The sequence below is a fragment of the Lineus longissimus genome, chromosome 1 (genome assembly GCF_910592395.1).
Source record: "Lineus longissimus chromosome 1, tnLinLong1.2, whole genome shotgun sequence".
In the NCBI taxonomy this organism is placed as follows: Eukaryota; Metazoa; Nemertea; class Pilidiophora; order Heteronemertea; family Lineidae; genus Lineus; species Lineus longissimus.
The window spans coordinates 5,400,967-5,422,321 of NC_088308.1; the positions used below are offsets into that span (position 1 = coordinate 5,400,967).

The window sequence follows — 21,355 nt, forward strand, 5'->3', positions numbered from 1 at the left end:
ATAACAGTTAACAAGTATTGGATCTCCTTGTGGTGAGGGACGAGGCCGGTCCACTGCCTGGGTGACCGGGTGACGGCTTCGTGAACACCGTGCCACAAATTATATCGGGATTTGTTTGTCCACCCGTCGCTGTCACTTCTCATCAGGGAAAACAATCATAGCACAACCCAAAGTTGGACTGGCCAGTTCTCATTGAAATTAATGATTTCGAAGCCTATGGCCTATGGTGCCCTTCATAAAGACATCCACATCATCCTGAGATATCAATAGTTTTCGGTTTTCATGGCACTACGCAAAACCAGAGTCTTTCAAATAAAGAGTCAGGTCACGGAAAGTTTCCTTTGATCCCACAGCCCTCTCGGTCAATTAACTGGAGCCAGATGAAGCCCTTTAATTTTTCTTATTTTTGGGCGAACATGACCAGCGCAGTTCCTGGGGTAGTGTTTCCTCGAAGTGGAGCAAGAGCCTGCGATCGCTGGAGCGTAATGTTGCCAACTTGACAGTTGACATGTCGCCCTTTTCGCCGATTCAATATGCCATGAATGTGCCAAGTGTCAAACATTATTTAATCTTATAAACATTATTCGTTGACCAATCAAATATCCGTTAGCTCAACATGATACCAGGGGCAGTGCGAGTGACCATAGGAGCGCGCAATGACCACTTGAGAAACGAGGTTGACCAAAAAGCAGTTGCGAACCGACTTCGACTTGGAGCGAAACGACTGGGGGCGAAACAACCGCAGTTCTAGGACAATCGGAATCGTCATGTCCATGTCCTCAACAAGACGTTTAGCTCGTTTTTCACTTACCAGATGGCAGCACCAAAGGGTGCCACGTTGGTACTTCGGTGTCCTCTCGACGTCGAAATTTTCTGAGAATTTTGGCAAGAATTTTCTTCGAAAAATGCTTTATATTTGATGCAGTGCGGATCAAAACTATCCTCATAACAGAATATATGTTGGAAAGATTCGGTTCTATGCTTTTGCAGGGTTATTGTTTGTGTCAAATGTCCGGTCGAGTGAGAGTACGCCCAATATGGAAATGTAACGTAAACAGTCTCTGAGTCTGAGTCTGTCCCCTGGCCCTTGCCTTTGACTTTGTGGAATTGTGGCGTTGTTTTCATTCTCTCCATAGCATGTTCCCTGGTCTAGCCTATATCCAATGGGAACATGCATATTTCCAGCCATACATAAGCTGATGTGGACATACAAAATGTAATCTGATGCATGCTCATCATCATGCTGTGATAAGGATGTAGAATTGTTCAATCAAGTTGTTAATGTCAACCAAGTCTAAAAGAACTTCTTAACAACTTCTGATTTAAACCTTTCCTTTTTCTCTTAACTTCTTTTATAGTGAAACAATGAATTCCCTGAAGGTTTTCATTCCACACAATTTGCTGCTGACACCTAGTGGCTGGTTGCTGGCATGGCAAGACAACCCGACCGGGACATTGTGCACTTTGGCAACAATCCAATCAACAGGTGATAAGAGAGACAGGACTCTTCAGCAACTAATAACACTTTTTCAAGACAAGTACCCAAACTTGACAATTTTAGGTCTGTGGAAAAATGACTATGACAGTTCAGGATGTCATTTGAACACAAACAATGTACAATTAGAACAATGGATTACTCTTCATAGAAAAGATTCAGACCTTCCGCTGTGTGAGCTCAAAGGGAATTGGCCAGCATCCCTCAAACCTACTGCCATCATCTTTGATTCCAGGCAGGTCTTACATTCATGCCCGCTAATGAGCAAGATGTCTGAAATGTCCGATAATCCGTCCAACATTAAAATCATCCTCAAAGCTCTGACGAGTTTCTCGGCCGTCTGTCAAAACCTACCAGATACTTACAAACGCTGTATAAAGACATTTGGAGGGGAATCTCATTCTGTTTGTGACGCTGATGAATTGGACCTGATCATCCATAGTTGCCTCCCACCTGATCCCTATCCCCTGCAGCAGTCGGACATGTCGGATGCTGGGATGATTCCATCTGTTATGTCATGTGCTTTAATCCTCACAAGCATCTGGAAAAGGTAAGTGTTACAAACAGCAATTCGACATACCTCAAACCCAGTTGCTCTAATTACAGACAGCTACTGACAAATGCAAACAGTTCAGCTTTATCAATGTTTTTTGCATCAAAATGAATTTAAATTGTTGCTTCACGCCCTTCAGCACAGACCTTTTTTGCCTTACGACTTCAGTTGTTGGTAAAAGTGGCATCAAAATGTCACATTTGATGCCTTCGAATTCATTGGTATTGAACAAAGTGGAGTGTAGAAGATATTGAAAAACTTCCTTTTTTCAGACTGCCAGGTTTTTTCCAAAATGTGTTTTCCATGCTGATGGTCTGGGAACAGTTAAAACTTCGATGTCACCAAGTAAATAAAGCCCTGTTTGATAAAGGAGGAACTCCACGAGGTTTGCTCAGGTGAGGACTTATTTTCAACCATGCCGTTATTGTATGACGGTTACAACAAATGGTTTTCTATAGCGCTCGTTTCAGTTAGCTTGGTCTCTAAATATTCATAGGAGCTTTGGGATTGGTATCATCTTGGCCTCTGCAGAAAACCTACTGGGGTTTCAGAACGTTATGTTACTTCATTACCTAATTAAGTGATGATCCTTCCTTTTCAGGAGGAAGAACAGCCTGTATCGTTTCCTGTTTGATATGGCCTGTGGTGTGTTGCTGATGGCTGTCCTCTTACAGCATGACTTGACAAGACTTATTGCCAAATCTCTCATGGATTGGGCTGAGGTAGGTTATCAAAACCAAAATTGCCTCCTCGTCACAATCAATATTTACTTGTGATATTCCCCCTCTTATGTAAAAAAGTGTGAAATGCCGAGGCTCCCTCGATTTCTTTGAATTATTGATCTGCCCCTAACTTGTCAATTTTTATAGGTTGTCGGTGATGAATTAAGCCTGCTATTGAAATGGCTAATGGGTGTTCCAGCTGGTCTGAAACTCAACAGCCATCTTGATCAACTACTGGGCAGTTTCTTTCTGTACCATATCTACCTTTGGAAGGGTAAGTCATGAATCAAAAGCTCACCTCTGGGGCAAAATGTCTGTCAAACACAAAACAAAGATGGCTCTCTACTGCACAGTATGATATAAATTGCTGGCACAGGCTCTCCAAATTGCGATAGCAACACATTCACCGCAGAAATTGTGAGTGTTACAATGTCTTTAGTCCATCTACAAGTTTACTGGGAGTGGTGGAAAAATAAAGCTTGAAAAGGAGTGAAGCAATGACTGTTTGGTTATAATTTGGAATTTAGTTCTCAGTCAAGTCTAAAGCTTTTTTCTAGTTTTGCAAAAAAGCACAGATTTCTTCTAATGTTTATTTGAAACCAGAACGACATCATATTTGTAAGTTATTCACATCTCGTTTCCAGGCTACCTGACTATCCTGCAGCCTGTCTTTGACAAGCTCCTGTGGTACGGTGCCCTGTCTGGTTGTCTTGGTCTGTCCATGCAGCTCAGCCTCATGTCAGACCTTCTCTCGATGCTGACACTCCACATCTACTGTTTCTATGCTTACGCAGCAAAGTAAGAGACCACTACAAGTCCTTGACCTATGTGTCTTTCACCTATGATAGTTCCTGGTCCAATCAGTTTAATATGCAAGGCTCTGAGTGCCAGCAAAAATTGGATTTTTGGTCTTCATGAAATAAGATGGGATCTGATTTATCAGGGGGCCTCTATCCAACAAAGTAAGTCCCCTCCAGCTTATTGCTGGAAATGTGTGCCATACATTTCTTGTTGGGTATGAAATGCAACTCCGACAAACTTTTGTGAATAAAATATAGGAAGAGGGCATGCATTCCTATTTTCTACATGGCAATTACATCTATAGTATCTTCTTCCTCTCTTGACAGGCTCTACTCCCTCCAGATTCAAACCCTCGCCTCGCTGTGGCGGCTCTTCCGAGGCAAGAAACAGAACCCATTGCGTAAACGCGTAGACTCCACCTCATACGATGTGGATCAGCTCTTCATTGGAACACTGCTCTTCACCATACTGCTCTTCCTCCTCCCAACAACTGGAGTTTATTACATCGCATTCACAATGGTAAGTTTGGCCCCAATGGCATAGTTACTATTCAAATCCGAGGTAGTGCATTGAATCACGTACCTTTTCATAGACACTAGGTGTGAAGAATCGAGGCTATATCTCATTCATAGGATGAAGCTATCAAAGTATTTCTTGTCAAGGGCAGTTGCTTTTATACTTTTGCATTGAACCAATTCTTCACATCTCATACACATACAGAAACGGCATGCTTGTTTTCTAATGTCCAGAGTTCATTTCATTTGTAGCTGCGGCTGGTGGTAATCATCATCAATGGTTGTCTCGGATGGATGGTGTCGTTTATCAATACTTTGCCTGTTTACAGCCTGATAGCTAGAGGTCTTCATTTAGCAGAGATGGCAGGTAAGAATCATGCCATTGGGACATGTCATTCCAGCAGTCTTTGGAAGACAGTTCATAAAATATTGTGATAACACTTTAAAGGGGGACTGAAGGCATGAGCTAGGGGATCCGAATGTGGTCTCCAGATGACTAATGAGCAGAGTTCTGGATTGGGTCTGGTTCAACTTGTAGTGATAGAAACATTACTTATGCAGTGTAAATAGTCTGATGATGTGACGCCGATCTGCCACTTTGTGTAACATAATCCGGCCCACATGGCTCCTGCCTGTTGTCTCTCTTGTGAAGACAGTGATGGTGGGATTCATCAATCTACCATGACTGTACATGGCTAATCTTGTATGTGTTTTCTGTTCCAAGACAGATTGGATCATCCATATGTAAGCTTAAGCTTAAAATTTAAGACTGCTTCACATTTCTTTTTCAGGTGATCTTAGATTTTCAATCTGGCCACATCATGAAGGAAGACCACTTTACCTTTCCTTACAGGTAAGGAGTAAATCAAATACAGATGACAATGGGGTCTTGGATATCCAATGGATGTCTGGGATCGAGTCTTCTTTTTGAGAAGATTCCTAAGAGTGGGCTTTTGGATATCCAATAGATATCTGGGCTCTTCGATATGCAATGTATGTCCAAATTTCATAGGAATCATGTGCAGGAATAAAACATGAAGAATGGATGTCCTGCGCAATTGCCCGTGTCAAAAAACACCTCCGAGGCAAAACAAACAATACCAGTAATGTTTTTCTAGTTGTGTGGTTTTTTTGTGTGAACACTTCTACTTTGAACAGTACCTTTTATTGTTGTTATTTTCCAGGTCATACAGTGTCCATTATCGGAGGTCTATCATCTGTACAAGGAATCTGATGGCCCAGTCCAGGAGAATACTGCGAGTTATACTTGGGGAGAGTTCGGAAAGAATCTGATCATTGGAAAGCTAGTTTATCCATGGGTCAGTGTCAGACAGGACAACGAGTAAAGGAGACTTTGGATTTATCATCGGGATGTGGATGTGACCTACCAAATTTAGTAGACATTTTAGATTTCAAAATAGTTGAAAGAGCTGAAAAAGGTTGTAAATTAGAATTTCAAAAAGTTTTGTCAATGACACTATATGCCAAAGGCAATTATGTGTGGGCCCTTAAAAAATCCGAAGAAAAAGTTGATCTAGCGGTCACAAGTCAATTTCATACGACTGGAAAGACCAGTGTTGTCTTGGACCACTAGCACAGTGCTTGCTACCAGCGGTACTGCAGTCGGTCACTGACATAGACTGAGGCTGCAGGCCTGCTCATGGACTCTTAAAAATGGGAAATAATTCAATTGTCCATTAGCGGTTTAGATGTTGTAAACATGTTCAAGCAATGTGCCATGAATAACATTCATATTTTTATCAAAGTCTTTTGCCTTTACTCTGTGATTTTCTTTATATTTTGGTATAATTGGCCAAATTGGCTAATGGCCGATGGCTCCATCCCTCAACCCTTAACGTTTAGGTGGCTTTAGTTATGTTGTCAGGAATCCAACACATAGGTTGTGACGTTGTCCTGATTGAAAAGTTTGGTCCTTTATAGAATTGGCAGTTCCTGAACTGCAACGGGTTGTGACATTGTCCTGATTTAACATGTTTGGTTCTTCCTGTCAAATCAAATTTGGTTACTATCCCTGAATTTTCTGTTTGGATGCACAGGTCCAGATATAGCAAGGTTCATCAACCCCTTATTACAGAAAATTATTTGAAATTGACTTAAATTATTTTGGGAAATTGACATAAAAAGACATGGGACCCCCTATATCCTCGATCTGCCTCCGATTCAGAATATTTACTGAGCATACATGTATTGTTACACTAGATCAAGAGAGTATTTTTCCTGTGGTCTCTATGAGATCGAAGGCAAAAAAATGATGAAATAAAAATTCCGAAGGGCTCTCGTCTGATGTCAACTTTTGTTTTGTAAGTGCGCTTTTATGATAAATTTGCTAATCCGACTAATGAGCATGACCCAAGGTACATCCCTCAACCGTTAAAATGGGTGTGGTTTAATAGCTAGCTGGGAACCCATTGGCTATACAGGCTAATGGCGCAATCTATTGTCAGTCTGCTACAACCATTCACTGCCGCTGTCTTCGCGGCCGGTCTTCGGCTGGTGAGGATCTGGTGAACCGACTGCAACAACGAATCCTCCAAAATAATGGATTTTGTTTTGAAGTTTGTGAGAGTCAGTGTTGCATTTATGAGATGGGTTGAGCGTCAAAACAATCCCTGATCTACCCCAAACTTTGCGAAGATGTTGCCCCAACAACAGCGCGAAGATCGGACTCTATTTCGGGGCAATGTTGCGGTAGCGCCGAGGTGTATCGGCCTTGTTTTGCGGGATGTTGGTTGGCCCAGAAAAGACAAGTCTGAAATGTGTAGGCACCATGTACATGATGTACATAGCCATGCATGTCATGGGTCTGGGAGTAACAACTGTTTACATCACAGTGACAAGGCGCCAAAAGCTGTGTTTTCAGCCTTTATTGATGAGAACAGGTGTGGTAGTGTTAGCACATCACTAGACGAGTGCATTCAGAGGATTAAATTTATTGGGAACATCGAACCGTGGACGTTGTTACTTTCTGGGGACGAAGCTGATTTGGAACGTCTCCGAGTGGCCTGGGCGCGGAGAAATCTACGGCCACCTTCAGGGTTCGTCATACATGGCTTAGGTAAGAATCCATAATTCATCAGAGTTCACGTGATTTGGTTTTAAGCTGTTTTATAACTCGACATGTTCTTGTTCTGACTTCTGATCTGTCATCGTGGTTGTGCTAAAGACGGTTGTGGCCTGGGACGCTGCTTAAGTTTAAAGGTTCAGCTATGCTTACATGCAACTAGCTGTCTATCCGATGGCGGATGCCGTCTTCAATCAGGATTTCCACGTATGACTAGACTGTGACACCAACTTACATGTACTGCTTTTCCAACCATTGATGCCAGCAGTCACACTAATTACCGTCCATAACAGACTAAACCTGGCCTTTGGTTCTCACCTAAAAACTTAAATCTTTTCATGACTAGAAAGTAAATAGAAGTATTCTTTATTCGGTTTTCAAGGACACTTGCAGAATTCATCACATTGGATTGGGAGGGAAAGTACAGTGTAGGAATTTTTGAAAGTAAAAGTTGCAAAATAGGTTGATACGGGCATGAACCCCTAATACTGACTGATGAAATTTCTCTGCTTTTATGACTATTATGATATAGTCTCTGTATCAGAAAATGAAGAAATCCGAAAACAAATCTTTTTCTGATGGTGGAGGCATTTTGAATTGACATGAATGCATTTGAGAATGAAAATTATCCTACATGTACATTTAGATATGGATGATGATGACATTTCCTGTGGGAGGGAGTGGCAAGTAAGAATTGCAGGAAGAAATTGATAGTGGTTGGCCTAATTGTCATGTCATGCCTAACTCCATTCAGCTTTTCAGCCTGGATGAATAAATCTTATTATTTATCATATTTTTGAAAAGAGCTCCTCAGGGGTTAAAACGTGCTATTTCAATAGATGCTACAGCAGTCTACTCAGCACAATATCGGAGCCACACTCTACCAAAAAAGATCAAACAAACTGCGCAATAATGAAAAGAGAAATGAACAAACATGGCAGCGGAGTTCTCGTGCTAAAGAAGAAACCCGAGGGTTAATGAGTACAAAGCAGCCGGTGATCTCACTGGTGCGTTGAGACATGACAATATTCCAAACTTCAAAGGAGGGCTCCAGCGCACTAATGATAGGCGGCAAGGAGAGAGACTCACAGACAATGTATTGCGTAGACACAGAGAGATTACACAAACCATTTCCATGTACATTAGCACTACACGATACAGTCTAGGGTGCATCTTTAGATGAAATTATATCTATGTAAAGTGAAGATGGCTGTTGGAAGTTTCGGTAAAATTCTGAATCAAATCATCAAATAATTATCAATTTTTAAATTTGAAGATGAACATGTGCCGGGGAACATTGGATTTAAATAAGACAGGTACATGAGTAAGATTTGGTTACAGCCTTCAAAGTCACATTTTGTAGTCCGAAAAATTTCCCAACATCTTGAGTTTCCAGGTTTAAATTTCAACAGAGGCCACTCGCCCTGTGAATCATGTTGGATCTGGTAGGATGCAATATACATTGTACTTGAACATAATGTACACTGGATGCAGATCTTCAGGTTTATTTTTTTGGCCTAATCACTCGTCTTCAACTGTCCTTGGACCCTATCCGTCGTCTCTCACATTCTACTACCGTGTACAGCAGTCCTAGCCTGTCATGCCTGTTGTCCCAACCACTCCGTCCTCAACTGTCCTTGGTCCGGTTCTGAGACCTCTCACATTCTACATGACATGTACTACATCAGTCCCAGCCAGTCATGCTTGTTGTCCGAAGCACTCGTCCTTGGTCCCTATCCCTGGCCTCTCACATTCACTACTTCAGCGCTTGTAGTCTTTACCATTCCGTCTTCAAATGTCCCTATCCATGGCCTCTCACAGTCTACAACAACAGCAGTTCAAGCCTAGCATGCTACATTTTGTAGATGTCCTAAGCGCTCCGTCTTCAACCGTCCTTGGTCCCCACTTTTTGTTTTCCTGACATCTATGACACAACATTGTTATTTATTTCTCCAACTTCCTCTATCATAAATCATGTTTATGTCAATTACAGAATCTAAAATATTCATGAAATAGCACTATCTGTTAGTCCGCTAAATCGAAAACTGTATGACTGATCCATTTTATGAGCAAATTGTAACGTGCCTCTTGGAGCATTTAACATCATGGAGCTATCAAATGATAGCAATTCTGTGCTGTGATTTATACCAAAATAGGGGCGAGTATCAAGGTTGGTGCCTGACAATACCGGTATGAATCTGTAAGAAGAAAGAATAGCCAGATTCCCAGTTGAGATCTATACATTTTGTATTGTGCATGTGTGCTGAGTCAGTTTCCAGTTTATATTGATGAGAGGAACATGGCATTTAAAAAGTCAGGTGAATGATCGATGAGTTACGAAATTTTGTTCTGAGTCTCTCATTATTTTGATAATATTCCAAACCCTGTATTGCATGTATTGCTATGTGAGCTACTTTATCAAAACCCAATCATTCTCTGCTCCAAGACTCCACGCACGCTCACGTCGCAAAGTTGTAACTTCGAATCAGCATCAAACTGCAAGGTTGATTGATGCTTGCGTTGGAGAGCCTCTCGAGATAGGCAATATCCTCGTCATTAATCACAGTCTACACTGATCTCAATGTTAAAAATTAATTAAACAAAATGCTCTGATGTCCCGTCAGACAGTGATTCACTTGATTCCTAGATGTGATCAGAATGGTGCGGGATGTTTGTACGTTATATTGGTTAGTAGGATGTTGCGTCTTTGCGGTTGTTTTTAGCTCACCTCTTAGCAGAGGTGAGCTTATCCCATACCGTGGCGTCCGTCGTCCGTCGTCGTCGTCGTCGTCGTCCGTCGTCCGTTAGCAGGGCACGTTTCGTAACTGTTAGAGCTATTGAGTTGAAACTTGGTACACATGTACCCTTATGTAATGACACCTGGGAGACCAAGTTTCGGTCCGATTCGTTTCATGGTTTGGCCACCAGGGGGCCAAACGTTAAAAGTGAAAATATGCAATATCTCCCTCAATAGTAGTCGGGAAATTTTGAAAAAAATATGGTAGGTACTTCTAGCAAAGGTGCATCATATATCCTCCGGGTTTTTGATTTGACCTCCTTTTCAAGGTCACAGAGGTCAAATGGTGTAAATTGGCCGTTAGGATGTAACGATGGCACGTTTCTAAACTGCAATGACTATTGATACCAAATTTGGTACACATTTACCCCTTAGTCAGCTGATCTCAGGGACCGAAGTTTGGTCCAATATGATTCACCACTTGACCACCAGGGGGCAAAATCCAAAAACCTTAAAAATGTGATTATTCCTTAACTTCTTGCCCGATTGCCACCAATTTGATATCATGGGTACATCTAACCACCATACAGTATATATCACACAGGTTTTTAATTTGACCTTCTTGTCAAGGTCACAGACGTCAAATGGCGTAAATTCGCCGTCAGGCCGTAACAATGGCACGTTTCTTAACTGCAATGACTATTGATCACAAATTAAGTACACATGTACCCCTTGGTCAGGTGATCTCAGGTACTGAAGTTTGGTGCGATCTGATTTGCCGTTTGGCCTCCAGGGAGGGGGCCAAATCCTAAATTCTTCAAAATGCCATTATTCCTAGTAATGACTTGCCCGATTGGCACCAATTTTATATCATAGGTACATCTAATTCTAACAACCATTCAATGTGTCACCCGGGTCTTCTTTGATTTGACCTACTTTTCAAGGTCACAGAGGTCGAATGTACTGTAAATTGGCCATTTTGGGGAAATTGTAATTGCTTGGACCTACATCAAACCTAACACTACATGACACAAGACCATGCTCTTTATCCATCTTTCCTCAACATGAGGTGAGCACAATGGCCCTGGCCATTTCATTTTCAATCTCCATTGGTTGTTTTTCAACAAAAAAATTTGTTACACATTAGTTTCTTTCACATGTTGGGATTCGTGGACTTGGTCTCCTTCACTCCATCCCATAAAGCACTGCGAAAACAAGCAATTTTATTCGCTGCATCTTGCGTTGGAGCCATGATAACACTCTCTTCCAATAAGCTTTCAATAGCCTAAGTCAAAAGGATAGCTCAGCTCAAGTTAGAACTGTCAAAATTATCAGAAACAGAAGCTTTTATATTGACTTGTGGAATGTGCAAGTACGTGGCCGGGTAGGTAAAAAATGTCCTGTCGTACAAGCCTGCTGGTCTGATGAGCATGGCTCCCTTTTAAAACCGGAGTGCAGTATGGATTTTCTCAATATTCCTCAAACTCAACTTTGTCCATATTTGGTTTGACATAATTGAGCGCATTACCTTTGAAATGCTTTCCTTTGGGGCAGCGCTGATACTAATGCTATCATTGGCAGCAATATGAGTGGCTAATTGCTAGTGTCCAGTTCTGCAAAAGGTGGTGTCCATTCTCGCTACCTTTCAAGTTCTCAGACCATGCCCAAGTCAATGTGGTTATATCGTCGTTACAAAGTCTTTGGCTGAAAGGTTTCCCATGGTAGCTTCTCAATGCCTCCAGGTCTTGCAATTCACTTCAGTGACCTTTGCACAACTTTGAAGTGAGTTTGCTTGAAGTCCGGACTAAGTGTGCGTGTTTGATAGAATATGGTCACTAATCTGTAACGTTGCAGGCCTTTCATCACCATCCCTTGAAAGATGGCTAAAATTACTTAAGAGTAATTTCAAAGGATGAACTTTCCTTAAGGCTGTACATTGAAATGCTCCTTTGCTGTGATGAACATGATTAGCCCTTTTCATGTCTTTGAAAGTGGCCTGGGCTGGATTTTCTACAGGTAGAATAAGGTATTGAAACCTGGATATCTTCCCACCGCCCTCAGACTTGGGAAACTTTTTTTACAATCAGGTGCTTTTCCAATAAACCCTTCATGCCCTTTGAAATACATGTGTGATGATTTATACCACTAAGTCGTGATTATGACCTTCAAGTTCAACTTGATGGAGAAAAAAATTCAGAATTTTAAAACATACAAAAATTCGTCTGTGAAATTCAAACTTAACACAGAGCTCCTCTGATTGTCTTTGCTATGTTTTACCCCTGTGACCATCTAGTCTCGTTTCAAAAATGTTATATTGGTTACAGTTTGTAATTTGACTTCATCCAAATGTAGTTTAAAACTAAGTAGAGAAATATATTTTGCTCATGGGTATCCAGTGCATCAGCAGTAACATAAGATACAGCAGCAAGTTTTATGTGGATACCCTGTGTACAAAATGTACATATTCTTGTAGTATGGGCTGTGAAAACCCTCACATGGGCTGTCGACCATTGTCCATATTGTCATCATCCTGACAATTTTACTTCAACTTGAAATTTATGACCTGATCACAATACATGGGCACATGTCCTTGTAGACGACATGGACGTGACATAAACGTACAACGGTCTCGGGAAATGCTAACCCATTGTGTAATCCCAGTGATCGAGGGAACACGATAACGCCGGCAGATCCCCTATTGTGTGGGTATTAGCCCTTGTTCATGATAAACTGCAACTCAATCCGTCCTTCTGTTGAATGTCCATGAAGGCGAAAAGAGCAACAATATTTCATATTATCCTATCAACTTCTGCATGATAGGTTCCATTGTGCTATCAAAAGGTCGCATACGGTATCATTTTGTGAAGTGCCAAGCCAGGCTACGTGGTGTTTCAAACTGACAAATGAGTGGCCACTTTGACAGCGGCTTGTTGTGGCAGCCATTTTCTAACGCGATTGTCTGCTCCTCCCCTTCTATCAACCGTTGTTGATGTGACCTTGGGCGACATGTCCACGGTGTCTCGAGTTGCCCCTGTCACACCTGGTGGGCACCCCTCATTCATTCCCAGTTGCTCTGTGGATGAAGCTGGGCTGAGAAAGGGTGATGTTGTGTTCTCTGGGTTTTGTCAAGTTGGAGGAGACCGCATGTACCTTCAGTTCCCAACCTTTTGTGTGTCTTAGATCCAAACCCATCGTCAAGAATCTTCTCTCCTATACATGTTCAGTAGCATACCCTGTACTGACACGTCAAAAAACACTTGCGTCTCAAAGCCTGAATCATTTGCCCTGGCCATCTATGTTATCTAAAGAACTGTCATCTCGATCCGCTATCTAAAGCACTTCATTCTCCAACATACATTTCATCCCCATCCACCATATAAAACTGCTTTACAATGCAGGACGTCTTTGATAAGCCAGATATATCCGCTCAGATCCGTCGAGGGATGGGCGAGCTGTTCAAAGCAGTATGATACGTCTGATCCAGCGACTATGGAGACCGTCGTCAGCCCTAATGAGAGCTGTCATTAGGATGTACTTTGATGCACAGTCAACTTCGTGTCGTGGCAACATCGCCAGGGCTGCGTTACCCGCCTTTGATCTCAAATCTTGTTCTTAAACCTGAACACTGCAGTTTAGTTTCACCCAGAGTTTGCCAAAGGTGCTTGTAATTTAGTCTAAAATCGCCTGCTTGTGGTCACAGAATGTAACATGGGGATCATATCGTATTGCAGGATGTGAGATTCAAATCCACCATGGTGGGTTGTCTCACTCGACATCAAATCTTGGATGCGTCGTGCAAGGTCATCAATGAAGTCTCTGATTGCATCATACATGGAGCAGCCACAGCTGATTTGGTGTGACATCTCTTGTTAAGGTCTGTCTTTGTTTCGGGCACCTGGGGGCAGGTAGTGAATGTGTTGGCCTTGGAATTTTGGATTCCACGACAAGCTTTCTGTACATGTACATTAACGAAACCACCAGTGCCCAGGCATTTGGTGCTGTGGACTTTGTTCCATCTCCAATGAAGAATTAGTGCTATTATTCTAATGATAGCACCTTCCAACTCTTCAAATCCTTCCTTGTTCACCGAACTCCATCTAAAACAATTCCTGAGCCCATCTTCCTGTAATCCTCATCCATTCCCTTCCCACTTTCCTTTGAAGACAATTACAGATTCAATTTGACTGCCAAAGTTGAAAGTAACATGACAAGGTGATGCCCTGGCGCTTTGTGCCATCGTTGCCTAATTGTGGTTAATGGCGTGTGTTTCTTTTCCCTCCTGTGATTTCAACACTTCTTCAGTTGAGTCTAGTCTGTCATGTGACGAGAGATGAAAGAGAGCACAATGCCATTGCTCAACTTTCCAATGGATGGAGATTGCACAACGCTTTTTACCATGCTATTTGACAACAAATTTTTGAGAGAAAAAATTCTCATGGTTGTATGTTTTGTTAAGAGTAGTCATAGTTTATTGCAAAAAGTTATCAGCTCAGCAATTGTAACTAATCGCAGAGCCTGTAAAAGGCAGCAAAGGGCTACGGTTCCTGCTCAGTCATGATATCAGACTTCATCAGGCAGCTCTAAGTCGACCGTGATGCCATGTTTTGATATGTCTAAAAATTCCTCCACCGTTTTCAATTTGCGGTATCGGACCTTGCATATCCAGTCGTGACTTCTTTGCCTCCATTCAGTTACAGTATCGAACCTTGCTGCGTCTCCTGCCTCCTGCCCATCAACCAAGAGCCGAGAGCCGATATCTCTTGTGATAGCTACAAGGGATGTTTGCAAATCTGAGATAATGTTTTCCAATAGATTACTTGCCTGGCTGGGCTGGAAAAATAACTTTCATGCATGGATAGCTCCGTCAGGCAGTTGGTATGGATTTCGGTGTAGTGTTACCATAAAAAGTTGTCAGAGTTGCAAAGGGTGGCTCTCTGATGCTCTTGATCGATTATAGGTACTTTGCCCTTGTCGTTTTCCTAAGTTAGGGTCTTTTGACATACTGGGCAATTTGGATTCAGCAGCACACCTGCCTCAGAAGACCTGAAATTGAACTCTGAGGCTATCCTCGGCCTTCTTCAAGGAAGGGTAGATGAGGTTGTTCTGACTGTTCTGTAGCAATGGCATATCACAGCTCTGAAGGAATATATCAACATCTAAGTGTCTATCTTGCTTCTACACGGAAAGAGCGTGTCGTACTTCTTATGCATGGCTGTAAACATAGAAGAGGCAAAAATCTCCATATATTGAAAACGTGAGTTCTGTTGATGACAGTTGCCTCCGGGTGCCGCGAGAACCTGATCCCGGATGGCACAAGAAATGCTAAAAGACATTGTGGCAACTGATCAGCGTGAGTGGTCATTTACAGTGAAACAGGCGCTGCTCAAATCACACAGTATTAGTGGCACGACCGCAACACCTTGGCAACTTTTTCGCCATTTGTAAATCATGTTTTCGATACAGTTTATGGATTGTTTTGGCATCACGTATCATGCTAATGTTATTGTCAATACTGGGATTACATTTCCAGATATTATCAAAAGGATCTGATTTGAATGGTCTTCTGACTCCCATGGTATTATTTTGCGAAACCGACACAATACTGCAGCCTTTTTAGCTGCGGGGATCGTGTTTCCAATATGCATTTATTGGCGTTTCATTGGCATTATCTTGTGTCACGTTGCCTTGATTTCTATCGTTGTCAATACTTTGGCAAATTCATTTGTGGCTAGAGCGTGCAGAGCAAGCTATTTTAGTCTGCCATTGGCAGCGATTTAGGGTAGTTGCAGGTATTAATACATGTAGTGGTGTGGGATGTTAGTTTGAGAATGGGGATAGGAAATGTAGTATAGTGTAGGTGTGACGCAGCATCCAATTCTGCTCATGTTGCAGTGTAATTCTGACACGTTGTGGGGTGGGGTTTTGAGTAAAGGGGAAGGCCAAAGTGTCCAGAGTTAAACCCAGCTGACATGACCAGTTCTGCCTCCACATACACTGAAAAGATGACAGGCACATCTTAACTTAGCCATTCAAACTAAACATTTCTGGATCAGTATGTTTTAGACATGAGCGTTTGGTGTGGTCCAGTGGTGAAACAGATTGAGGAAGGCTTCTCACGAATATTTCTATTAAACTTCAACGATGTAGGTCCCATTTTACTGTTGAAAGTCGGGTTTCCACCAAGACAATGCCACAACAATTTCCATTCTAAAATCAAAATTGCCCCAAACGAATAATTGGTTAATGGCTCAATATTTCATTATAGAAAGTTATCAAGTTGACATGAGCTTACAATCTCGATGTTATGCATGTACAATACCATGTCCTGTTATTTCAATGCTTCGTATGTAAATTGAATGCAAACAATCAGACATGAAACACACATTAGCCACCAACTTGAAAAGTGCAAACACTTGTTTAGTTCTACGAGAGATTATCTACGGCTGACATCTCAGTGTTTGCCAACAAAATTAACTCTGATATGTGTGGAATGATTTTGAGTTGTAAAAAAGGCATTTGACCCGAAGTTTTAACCCAGTAATACTAATAGTGCATCTGACCTCTGACTGCTCCCATAGGGGAACCAGGGTGATGTACACATGTACAACTGTGAGGTTTAGCTTGACCCACATTCCCAACACTTCAACAATACAACACCAGTCTGCTGACTTTGGGGGGTGCAGCATGACTGGTGTTCCTTCCTCTCGACAAGAATAAGAATATTTTCAATTGAAAATTCCAAGTTTTAGTTCATGTGTGATTGAACTCATCCAAGCCTATTTGCTATTCGGCTATATTGGTATTGATATAGCTATCCACAATAGTCATACTATATTTGTACGGTTGAATAAGTACATTTTATGTAGAGAGGTATCCTATGGATTGGAGTAATCTTGGATCAAAGAGGACAATTGTCATAGCAATAAAATTACTCTGTCAATGTTTTAGTGCTAATTTCTAGGAAAGAATATCTGGTCATTTGAACAACACTTTTTGCAGGAAGTTTCCAATAAAGTAACTTTGGACACTATTTGAAAGTCTGATAAAGCAGCTTTATCAGACTTTCAGTCCCATATGAAAAAGTTATCTCGGGGCAGTTTCGTACACCATTTTATGGTTGCGACTTGTGTGGGGGTCCAGACTTGAATGTCTCAAAGTGCATGTTTACCATTAAGATTGCAATTAAATCATAAACCTCCATGTATGTTCGGTACTGAATAGACGTTATCTGCAAACTTTGACTTAGCCAATACAATTTTATGTACAAATTTGTATACAATTCGTTTATGATATCACTCTAATATGGCCCTCGGCCTAAATGGTCTGTAAATAAAATTAAAACTGGAATGACTGCAACGTATTCATGTCAGTTTACATCAATCTTGTTAGACATCAATAGATGTCTTGTTAATATGGCATTGAGAGTGACTCGTGTATGTGACTTCGATGGACTGATACGATTATCCTTCTCTAGGGTGGGTTGGGGGAGGGATTAAATTTTGGTGAACATTTCAATGACGACAGCGCTTAGAACAACAATTTTGATGTGTGTGAAAAAAACTCATCCCTGAAGAGGCTGAGTGATATCTGAATGTCAATATGACACAAATTTCAATATCACTTACTAGAAATAGGTGCCAAGGAGTAGATCTCTTCATTGTAATAACTTGCTATGTCCACACTTGATACGTGAGTTGAAGTTTCTGGTTTATTAAGGATTGGATGTCCCAAGTAGCTAAACTTAATACGATGTATTGAGTAGCTGCTTGAAGACTCTGAGGACTTTTGTTGACATACATTTAGTGCTATTTGTCATGCTTGTAAGTGTTTTGTAACTTTTGAAATAACCTAGCTAGTTAAACCAGTTGTTTTGTTATTGGCTTCAGGATGTTAATTGTGTGTCAAAAGCTTGCAGCCATGCAGCTAATAAAATCTCCGAAGAATACTATCTAATTTTTCTGCTCCCAGTTGTATATATCTTTAACACTCATCCAAGAATATCGGTATCGAAGACGGTCATTCGTATGAGAATCCAACAGCCGTCATTTGAAGGAGTGAGATATACCGATATGATTCATATCACAAGGGTGGCACGAGAGGACCTCGAGGGCCCTTGCCGTATCAGACATTCTCCTCATGTAGAAAAACATGCCAAGTGTGTCACAAGTTGTTCAGTCTCTGTGTAATGGCGTGGCTCCTTGGCAAGCTCAGCCGTTCTTCTCATGCAGAAAGTGCATGCCAAATGTCATGCATCCTATTCAGTCTCTGTGTACAGGTGTGGTTCCTAAAAACATGCAAAATGTCATGCAAGTTGTTTAGTCTCTGTATACCGGCGTGGTTCCTTGGTATACCAAGTCCTTCTCCTCATACAGAAAGAAATTCTGACTGCATCACAAGTTGTTCTCTGAAGACAATCTTCGTTCTGTTTTGTTCCCCTGCCACATATAATACACGAGCATACCTAAACCAAAGGTAGTTCACCCAATTCCCAAATCTAAATATAAATTGTTGTTCTAGTTTTTGGCTTTTAGAAGATCCAAGGAACCAACCCATCCTTTGATCTCTTGTTTTTCAGCATAAATCATGAATTTCTTAATTTAAAATGTTCTCACAAACCAAGATTGAAATAAACAATCAGAGCAAACACACTCTATTGACGTCGACTTTTTCAATATCTTTTAATTAAAGTGCCACCTCACACACACACGCAATGACAAAGAAAATTACAAGTTAGGTTCATTGTATTTGACTGTCAATTTTCAACTACCCGTCAAAAAGTGCGTGCTGCTCATGACGTATTAAAAAATAAGTCAATATCCCTTTTGATTGGGAAAGTGCGCCTTGCGGTTATGTCGTATTTCACGCTGGCGTTAATCATGGAGAATTAGACTTCATTGATTGTCATTTTCACGTTATTAAATTATGAGTAATAATTCTCGACTTTACGCGCCGTGCGTTTGTAACGTTTTGATCTTTTTTATCGAAGGTGAACAGCTCACCGTAAAGCCGGGAATATTAGCTTTGAATATCGGTATGAAAAGTGAATTCTGTTTCATTCGGGTTACATATTGGGCAGGCAATCTGCCCAAGGTCATTTGCGATCGCTAAAATGTCATCCTGTTGCCGATTGCTAGTCCATTGGTGCATGTGTCCTCAGCTACCAAGTGTCCTCTAGGCATTGCCTGGGGTCATTCGTAATCCCTGCTATTTTGTCCTAGGGCGAAGTCTGTGGTCGTGTCAGCTGGTCCATGTTCAGGACTACCGTTCAGGATCCTGTCTTGCCTTAAATCTTGAGTTCCAGCTCCTCAGTGCCTCCCACTACTCAGGCTGGTATTTAAAGGAGATTGAAAGGAAACTTTGTTCATAACAAAGATGTCTTCCAATTGCAGTAGAGTGGTAGATGTCTAGAATACAATATTGCCTGATCAAATAAATTTTGTCGTCAATTTCTTCTCATTGGTTGAATACTCTAAAATCAATTCTAAATGGTCAGTGATTGGCCCTATGATATGTATGCAACTCATAGGCCTGATCGTTGACCTGTTAGAAAGGATTTACGATATACTGGTGCTGTACTTTTGTCCTTTACATAGCCGTGAATACATGTCCGTCATTTTCTATCGTTCCAGGTGACATTAACGGTATCGAAATGCAGACAATCCCACAAACGCAGTTCATTCCTCTCCCAGACGCCATCTGTGGGGTCATATCAGAACTATACTCGAGCGGCGTTAAGTCGACGCGGGAGAACATCAAGGATCGTCTCCTGGAAAGCTTTCGAGGAATGCACACGCCGACAGAGGCCATGATTTCAGAGAGTTTGCTCATCTTGGCTCGAGAGAAAAAGATAGGCTTATCAGGTAATGAAACATACAATGTATCTCTGCCTTCCATTTCAGGAAATCGGCAAGAAAACTTGGCTCTCTCTCATCTTTTAGTCGACCTCTACACACACAGTCTTTATAGAATATTGATCTCAAAATTGGATTAGATGATGAATTACAGTCGACCACAAGGAATCGTAGCTGTCACTCCGCTGAGTAATATCGTGTCGTCAATATCTGTTGCCTTGCCTATTCAATCCTGTTACTTCATCATTTATGCAATAATATCAAATCTGGGCTGATATCTTTGACAACGAGCCTTCAGAACTTGGCATTCAGTTCATGTTACCCCATGATTTCTATTAAAATTTCATTGATTTGTCGTCGTTGCTTTTTTGTCGCGGAGTGAGTCATATAACCTTTACTCTGGCCATTAGCTTAAGAGAGGAAGTCGACACAATTTCCCGAAGGTCTTCAGAAAAACTGGAAAAAACCTCTGGCAGCTAGTTTGGAGCGCTTTGTTGCGAGTTTATTGCGATGGCTCACTGATGGTCAGTAGATCTCATCAAGTTGGTCCATCCAAATTGCCCTTGGGACATCTTGTGGAGAGTGGTTGACTTAATCAGCCTCTCAATGTTTAGTTCTTGACACAAAGTTTTGGCTCATTCCTGCTATTGTGTATTTGATATGTGGAGCAGTATGGCTATTTCTGGTATCAAAATGTTAAGGATAGCATGATGATAGTACCATGAAAGATTTCTGTCATTTTATAAAACGTGTATGCAAATAAAATCCTAATACTAACTTCATTTCTCAGGTTTATTACTAAAGTAAAAAAAATCTACATATTTTGACATCGGAGCGTCTCGCAGAAGCAAAAAATTATCTCCCTCACTCTGGTTGATACGTTAATTTGCCTCGAAGAAAGAAATATGTCCCGTACTTTTATCATATTAGTAAGGCGGGTGATTCCCTGTTGAATTACATTTCAAGTAATTAGCATAAATGCATACTTGATTGACAGTAATGTGAGGGTTTTAATTCCTCATTGCATTAGCTGGGTTCCGTTTTAAATCCGTAAATTGAGGATACTGCTTTTGAATACCAAGTGATTTTTTTTATCAGCGAAGTACACACTGTGAAGTTGTTAGTCTTCAATATTTTTGTGGCAGGGTTTTTTCCCAACAAATCTTGGCAATGCAGCACATTTCCGCGAGGAAATTAAGAAAAAAAAATTTTAATCGGAAAACTGCACCCAAACTAAACCACTCACTTCTGCAATTGACAAGTTCCATGCAGGCATCAAGGAATTGGTATTTATGGTACATTTGTACGTGGAGGTTAACCCGGCAGTTTGGTGGTTATCAAATCTGGCATTATGACTTCCATTAAGCAATTAGTGATATTTTGCTAGTCTTTTGCAATGGTGTTTGTCCAGCTCATTAGGATATACGATATTGGTTTGTCCATAAACACGAGTAATTTAGATATTGGGACCATTGTATTGACTTTTGTGTCAAAAGTCAATGCAATGATTGGCATAAACAGAGAAATGGTCACAAATATCAATACCGGGAACTTTTCAGCATCTGAGTCTGTGGACGAGGTTTATTATCAAGGTTGGTT

The 21,355-nt window shown here is 41.2% G+C and overlaps 2 protein-coding genes across 4 annotated transcripts in view; both read left to right on the forward strand.

Moving 5' to 3' along the window:
* The first annotated feature begins 608 nt into the window (after nucleotides 1–608).
* LOC135498343 (phosphatidylinositol N-acetylglucosaminyltransferase subunit Q-like) lies at nucleotides 609–5,823 on the forward strand. Of its 3 annotated transcripts, none has more exons than XM_064788602.1 (10): nucleotides 609–1,045; nucleotides 1,359–2,045; nucleotides 2,321–2,443; nucleotides 2,650–2,770; nucleotides 2,918–3,044; nucleotides 3,415–3,568; nucleotides 3,898–4,090; nucleotides 4,339–4,453; nucleotides 4,878–4,939; nucleotides 5,271–5,823. In XM_064788602.1, the coding sequence occupies exons 1-10, from the start codon at nucleotides 1,038–1,040 to the stop codon at nucleotides 5,430–5,432; spliced, it is 1,752 nt and encodes a 583-aa protein (XP_064644672.1). In that variant the 5' UTR covers nucleotides 609–1,037; the 3' UTR covers nucleotides 5,433–5,823. The 3 variants fall into 3 exon arrangements, with proteins under 3 accessions (XP_064644672.1, XP_064644680.1, XP_064644687.1); XM_064788610.1 differs by having other exon boundaries at nucleotides 611–959; XM_064788617.1 differs by having other exon boundaries at nucleotides 611–885.
* An 811-nt stretch (nucleotides 5,824–6,634) lies between these two features.
* The window catches only part of LOC135486377 (uncharacterized), a 35,935-nt gene continuing 21,214 nt past the window's right edge, over nucleotides 6,635–21,355 (forward strand). The window contains exons 1-2 of the mRNA XM_064769135.1: nucleotides 6,635–7,162; nucleotides 19,535–19,765. Of these exons, the coding sequence (XP_064625205.1) occupies nucleotides 6,742–7,162; nucleotides 19,535–19,765 (652 nt within the window). The 5' untranslated portion in view covers nucleotides 6,635–6,741. The remainder of the gene's footprint in view (nucleotides 7,163–19,534; nucleotides 19,766–21,355) is intronic.